Source organism: Hydra vulgaris, chromosome 04 (assembly GCF_038396675.1).
Source record: "Hydra vulgaris chromosome 04, alternate assembly HydraT2T_AEP".
NCBI classification, from domain to species: Eukaryota; Metazoa; Cnidaria; class Hydrozoa; order Anthoathecata; family Hydridae; genus Hydra; species Hydra vulgaris.
This window is the reverse complement of record NC_088923.1, coordinates 30,337,197-30,344,809: the sequence shown is the minus strand read 5'-3', so window position 1 is coordinate 30,344,809 and position 7,613 is coordinate 30,337,197. Positions and strand designations below refer to the sequence as shown.

At 31.6% G+C, this 7,613-nt stretch overlaps 1 protein-coding gene and 1 long non-coding RNA gene across 2 annotated transcripts; both read left to right on the top strand.

Annotated features, from left to right (window-relative positions):
• Positions 1–2,299: 2,299 nt before the first annotated feature.
• Positions 2,300–4,689, top strand: LOC136079058 (uncharacterized). The gene is made up of 3 exons (XR_010637908.1): positions 2,300–2,514; positions 2,629–4,339; positions 4,464–4,689. It is a non-coding gene; the product is annotated as an uncharacterized LOC136079058 (long non-coding RNA).
• A 52-nt stretch (positions 4,690–4,741) lies between these two features.
• Positions 4,742–6,782, top strand: LOC136079746 (uncharacterized). The gene is made up of 4 exons (XM_065796036.1): positions 4,742–5,042; positions 5,145–5,854; positions 6,090–6,556; positions 6,654–6,782. The coding sequence occupies exons 2-4, from the start codon at positions 5,662–5,664 to the stop codon at positions 6,750–6,752; spliced, it is 759 nt and encodes a 252-aa protein (XP_065652108.1). The 5' UTR covers positions 4,742–5,042; positions 5,145–5,661; the 3' UTR covers positions 6,753–6,782.
• The last annotated feature ends 831 nt before the right edge of the window (positions 6,783–7,613 follow it).

The window sequence follows — 7,613 nt, the reverse complement described above, 5'->3', positions numbered from 1 at the left end:
TATCCCCCCACCAATTCCAGTTTGTCAAACTAATGAGGGTCTTAAAGCACCAGATATATCTGATATAAACTTACATAAATTTCCATCTCTTTTCTGTAGTCAATCTATCAAAGTTGAAAATATACTACCTCGATATATACTAAAATATACTACCTCGAAAATATAGTACCTCGAAAATATACTACCTCGAAAATATACTACCTCGAAAATATACTACCTCAGCAAAAGCTTTCAAAATTCTTCCATATATATTGTTCATCTATTCAGTTGTCATTGTTTGAACGGATCTGTAATATCTGCCACGTTTATATTGCTTCGCAAGCCATATTAAAGAAACACATTCAACAACACCAAAAATGTATGTCTGGGTCCTTTGACTAAATACTACATGCACCACAACAACAAAGAATTCGTTCGATGCGAGTGGCTGCTAAAAGACAGAGAGAGCTCATGGCAGTTATTGCTTATGAAGAGATGCTAAGTGTAGAATGGCTAGATGAAGAAAATGTTGACTTGTCTGGTGTTTTGGTTCCCCAAGAAAGTATTCAATCAGACCCTATGTCAATAATAACAATTGAGGAGCATTGGCATCTCCATGGGAAGATATAGAGGCTACGATTTAAGATTTGCATTTATTTGTAAAAATATGTTAGAAAATTAAAGAAATTTTTCTTCAAGTTGTAAACTACTAATGTAACTACTACTTAAAATAATTTTTTCTGTTGTTGAGGGGGAGGTAAAAATCGTCAAAAATTTGTTGACGAAATTAATGGACAGCCCCTTACTTACAAAGAAAAGTATAAAATTTTAAAGAAAAAATTTACTTTTATGTGTAAGAGTAGATAACAATTTTTTTCAAATTAATAAAAGTAATTTGCTGTAAGCTGTTATTGCTAATTAGTTACTTTTACACGTAAAAGTAATTTGTTGTTATGATGTAGTTATATTTTACTTTGTAAAGTGAGTGTTATGTTTTTAAATATTATATTTACGTAAGTTTACTTATAAATAACTTTTTTTACATTTAAAAAGTAAATTACATTTTGATGTAAATTTTTTACATAATTATAACCAAAATTACTTTTCAAAGTACGACTTACCATTAAAAGTAAGTTACATTTACAAGTAAAAGTAAAAATGCAAATAACTTTTACTTGTAAAAGTAAATTACTTTTTCAAGTAACAGTTACTCGTTTAAAAAACTTAACTTAAGTAATTAAGTTTTACACATTTATGTAAAAAAAAAACGATATCCTTTTAAATGTTTTAAAATTAAATTTATATATTTTTATATGAGTTATGTAAAGTAATTAACGTCTAAAAGTAATACGCGTTTTTACATAAAAATAAGTTAAAGTGCCATCCCTATACGCAAATATGGTTGAAAATCACGTAGAAAATGCAGAAATATTACCACTCACAAATATTACCTCCCCGTCATCAAAAATTCCTGGATCTGTCACTGCTCTCAAGTATTTGATTTTTAAAAATATAATAGTCTGGTCGCTACATGTAAAAAAAAAAGGAAAACTAAACATTTTGAGTGGACATTTTAATTTTTATATATACTTGTTCCTTGTAACTTAAGAAGTTTAAAAATTTTTACGTGCCACTTGGAAACTGCTTATAATTTTAGTTAGAGACAAAAATAAATGCAACTTATTGAAAGGATTTCAAGTATAAATTATCCGCCATGTTGTTTACAAATCGAATACCGCAAAGCATTGATTTAGTTTTTACAAATTATTGACAGGGGGTTGATAATATGTAAAATTAAATGTTTTAAATATAATTATTCAAATATATTTAAGCAAAATTTTATAAACCTTTTTCAAAAACAAATTTTTTATAATAGTTTTTTAATATTGTATTAAAATAATAAAATAGTTGTAATTTAATGAATTTAAAAAAGAAAATTTGTTCCCGTTATTTGTTTACAGTAAAAAATGTTTACTTTTCAAAAACTGTTTACTAAATAAACGTGTTTTATTTATTTTTATTTGTTTACTAATATTAAAGTAAATAATGGCGAGTAGCAAAAAACACAGCATCTTAATCTAGTTCCTAGAAAAGAATTTAAAAATGCTTGCATACTTCATCAAGAAGAAGTTGCCCATAATAATAACAAACTGCGGGGTTTTACTGAAAATGCGCTTGCAAAAGTTAAGAATGCTTGGTAAGTCACAAACTAAATGTCCAACTCAATTTGTTTATTTATATACTGATTAAAACAATGGTACGGAAAAAACAATAAATAGCATGGATTTGATAATAATATTTTTTTTTACTATAGTCGACTTCGAAATGACTTTAAAATCATAAACATTCTACCTGATGCGTGCCCAGCAACTCTCTTGTTCCATCAAAGATGTTACGATAAGTATGTAAATATAAAAACATTAAACATTCTACAACATCGGAAAAGTAGAGCAGAGAAAGGCAACGAGAATGTAGGCGTGAATAATATATCCTCATCTAAGCGCAGAATCTCAGCTCGGAAAAGAGATAGATCAGGTAAATTAAAAACCTTTGGGTGGGAATTGCAAAGCAAATAATATTACCCTCAGTTTTCACGTTTTTCATTGTTTTATGTACTACTTCAAAATTAAAATAATTCCCTTGTTTTAGGAAAAATTATTGCGGATGAAGAATGTTGCATTTGCTATTGCAAAAAGACTAATAAAAATAGGAACGGATATGAAACGCTTACAAAATGCGTAACGGAAAGTGCAGCAAACGTGTTAAAAGAAAACGCTTTAAGTAAAGCTGACAACCCACGACTCATGGATAGTATATCAGGCACAGAATGGCAAACCATAATTTCCTTAGATTTATATTATCATTGGTCTTGTTACCTTAATATACAAGACCCAAAAAAACTTCTTTTATTACAACAGAAGATGCAATTATGCGTTTGCTTTTCGACTATGTGTAGGAACACGTATTAGACAACTTAGAGATTATTCACAAAAGTAAGCTATTTGAATTTTACAAAGAAAACTGCACAGATAGAACAAAGGTTCAAGATAGAAGGACTATACAGGATGCTGTAGTTGCAGAATTCGGCGGGTTTGTTCAGTTGTGGTCACCAAAATACGGCTATTCTTTCTTATATAACGATAGTATTGAGAAGGGAAAAATCATTGAAGTTTTTTTAAAAACAATTGAGAATCTAGAAAAAAAGAATAATTCAAAACCGATTGAACAGCTTATCGATCATGTCGCAAAAGAGATTCGCAGCGAGGTTTTGTCTATGAAAAAAACATACTTTAAATGGCCTCCTAATGAAGATGAATTACTAAGAGTTAAAACTGAAATTCCACCTCTTCTGCATCAACTTTTTGCAAAAATTTTATTTTGTGCTAGAGTTAGTAAAAGAGTAATTGTCAAAATAAACTCTCTTTGTGAAGAAGTTATTTATAACGTAACAAACGGTCATCATCGATGCTCTAAACACGTGTTATTAGGGTTAAGTACCAAACGAAAAACTGGATCAAAAGAGTTAGTGAAATGGCTAAGTAAATTAGGACATGGAATTTCCTATGATGAAGTAAATTATTTAGAAACATTTCTTGCACAAAATCAATTTGATTTTGCAATGCAAAATCAAATTTTTAAAAGCTTTTGTCCTTCTGTTCTCCAGCCCTCAAAATTTGTGACCTTTGTTTGGGACAACACGACATAAATCCTGAAACTTTAAAAGGAACTTCTATGCACGTCACAAATGGTATTGTCATTCAGTTACAAAATATTGGTCAAGTACACAAAAACGAGGTTAACGAAATAATTTCAAGAAAAAGAGAAAGATCTTTTAAAGCAATTGAGAAAGAGTTGCCTCTGTACATAAAGCATAATCGAGAAGAACCAGATTACCTACGTAAAACAAACGCGTTATCAAAAGACAGTTAGTTACAGGTAGTTTCAGAGAAGCTGGATTTCTTTTGGACCTTACTATATCATTTTTCTAGTGATATCCCAAGCTGGACTGGGTTTAACTATCTAATTACACCTAAAAAGATATCAGAAGACATCCACACTATTAGCTATCTTCCTGCTATTAACTCATCGCCAACAAACTTGAGCACAGTGCTTGAAGTTCTGCCCCAGTCCAAAGCTAAAGCCGAGAACCTTGGTCTCTCCGAAACTGACGTTGTAATGGATCAAGCGATATATGCAAAAACGGTGGAAATCCTGATGAACCCTAGTCATATTGATCTTAAAAGATTTATTGTTCTCCGAATGGGTGCATTTCACACATCTTGTATTTTTCTAGCTGTTATTGGCAAAAGATTTAATGATGCCGGATTACAAGACTGGATAATTGAAGCTGATATAGCCGGTGAGTGGTTTCTTTATCTTTTTAAATTTTATTGACATTATATTACGTAGCAAATATTGCAGCAAATATTTTTTTGACCAAAGAAGGTTGAAGTAATAAAGATATTTTTTTATATATTTTTAAGGTAAAAGTTCATTGGAGCGTATTTTGAAGGGAAAGCAATATAACCGTGCCGTTCGAATTTATCAATATCTGTATAATGCACTAACCCAGCTGAGGATAAAACATTTTGAAAGTTGGTTAGTTGAAAACAATTTTTCCTCGTTGAATAACTTCTCTTCCTCACCTGAGTTCATTACTTGTTTAAAGGAGGTAAATAAATTTGCCTAAGTATACTTCATGTCTGTGAATTTAATGACGATATTAAAATTGTACTTTGATTATTTGTAGACGAATTATGACAATTTGAAATCGTTGTTTGATGATGATTTCTTCAAAACTTTAGATGATCACTCAAATGTGTTAAAAGATATTGAAACTTCCGGACCAACTTCCGCTTTTTGGTTTTCTTTTATTGAAATGTTAAATATTTTTTTTGCTTTGCTCCGTTCAGCGAAGGTTGGTAACATTTGGAGGCAACACGCCGAATGCTACCGTGGTTTTTTGCATATGATTGTCCGAATTATTCTCGCTTTTTAACTTTCTATTGGACCGAAATGATGCAACTTCCTAAAACTCATCCAAGTATTTATCAACAGTTTATGTAAGCTTGTACTCTAAAATATTTCGTTTGGATTTCAACAAATTTAGTTTTAAAAATAGTTTCAAATTAAATCTTTATAACTCATTATCTTTTTAAAAACAGGGATGGAAACTTCTCCGTAAGAAGAACGAGCGGTACGTTTAACAAAGTTCCATCTGATCAATGCATTGAACAAACTATTAATCGTGATCAGAAATGCCAAGGGGGAATAAAAGGTTATAGTACGTTCGAAGGAACCATTCAACGCTGGGTACTTACAAGTCATACTGTTGCAAAATGTATTTCAATTTTGAAAAATGACATGGGAATCAAAACCAAAAAACAAACACCAAAAGATCTAAAACCATCAAGAAAAGATTTCAACAACGGATGTGTAGAGCGAGCTTTGATACTAATGACAAATTGGGGTCCTTTTGAGCAAAGAGATTCTTTGGTAAATATTTGTTCTGGAATTGAAGCACCTTATAAGTTAAAAGATAATTTATTGAATGCACAATCCATCGGGGAAGCAGAGTTTTAAAGGTTCTTTAGAGAGCGCATTCAATCTTCAACAGTTTCCTTTTACGCTCCAATCAAAAAGTGTCGTCTGCAAACATTTAACAATTTAAATTTGAAAAAAATGTATTGCCTTAAAGAGAAATCATTCACTATATCAGCCGAACGAAGCATGTTTGGGAGATTGCTAGTTATTGCAAGAGGTAGAGAAGGTCTAACTCTGAAACAAATACTATGTTATTCTTTGAGTCCTATCCCATGGGCGTTGGGATTACCTGATGGTAGCCTCGTCAAAACAAACAAGATGAACCTTCTTCGTAAGTTAATTTACTACTGTTATTATAGGTATTGATAAATCCTCTTATTCAATTAGAAGTTTAACTTGAAATAGTTGCTGAAAGCCGAAATCATTTGTTTGTTAAGAACATATTAGTCGTTCAAAAATAATTAATAAATACTACCTAAACACTACATTTTAGTATTTAGGTAACATTTTCAATTTAGTAAGTTTATTAAATTAATATTAAGTTTAGTAATTTTAGTAACTTTTAGGAACAATAGAATCTTCGGTGGATCGAGAACACTTTGAGGAATTTGTTTTACAGGTTCCTCTAAGTGCTGCACATGTTTTCGATGGAATGGCAATTCTGCAACAGCTTGCTAACATTAAACTCAAAACTTTTGGAGATATTTCAGAATTTATTTTAAATCTAATTCTTAAAGGATCCACAATATATTTTGTGACAGACCAATACCAACATGGCTTGATAAAATCATTCGAACGTGCTCGAAGAAGTCAATCAGCATCTCTAAATTTTAAGGTTCAGCGGAGAGAACAAGCAAAACCTAAACAATGGCAAAAATATTTGCAAGATGCTACCAATAAGACCGAGCTCATTTCATTCCTACTAAAAGATTGGTCACATACGGAAAGGTTTGCATTACAACTTACCGGAAATGTGCTCTTTGTAAACTTGCAGTCACGGTTTTATAAGTTGACATGCGAGGTTGGCGGTCAGGTTAGCTAATAAATTATTACTTTGTTTTATTTATTTACGTGGTAAAAGTTATGTCTGTTTTTGTAGCATATCTTATAAAATTATATTATACATAAAGGTTTCAAACGAAGAAGTTGTGTCACTGCATACAACTCAAGAACAGGCTGATACAAAAGCATTCTTGTGCTCTAAACAAAGCTGCATCTATTGGTTTTGAAATCGTTTGCATTCACACAGTTGACACAGATATTGCTATTTACGCTTTGTACTTCCAAAACCAACTTAAAATACACTTATTTGTGGATATTGGCGTTTCTACTGAAAGGCGGACTCTTGATATAAATCTGATTGCCTCACAGTTAGGTACTGATTGTTACAAAGCTCTTCCTGCTCTTCATGCATTTAGCGGGAGCGATTATACAAGTGCATTTTACGGGATTGGCAAGTCAAAATTCCTCAAACTAATGAGACAATCTGAAGAGTACAAGTCAATTTTTTCCAAGGTTGGGGACTCTTTTATCTTTGATGCAACCCATTTCAACCAAATAGAAAAGTTTATATGCCAATTATATGGATTGAAATGTAGTGATACAAACGAAGGAAGATACCTCAAGTTTATTGCCAAGAAAGAAGCTCCGGAACCTCAAAAGCTTCCACCTACTAGGGATGCTCTAATGTGTCATTGCAAGAGAGTTTCGTATGTAACAGCAATTGTCAAACAATCACTAGAGGCAAATCCCGATATTCCAAAACCCAATGGATATGGATGGCGAGAAATTGGCGATCACCTTGAGGTTGAATGGATGCTCATTCCACCTGCTCCAGAAGACGTTTTGCAGTTAATTTCCTGTGCGTGTAAAAAGTCAAAATGTGAAACACTGGTTTGTCTTTGTCGATCGCATGGATTGACTTGTACGGATTTGTGCAACTGTTCGTCTTGTGAAAACACAAATGATTGGGACGACACTTTAACAGAATATTATTCGACTGATTCCGATACAAGTTCAGGATTTTCTGAAACTGGTTGAATATCTATATGATATATATATATATATATATATATATATATATATATATA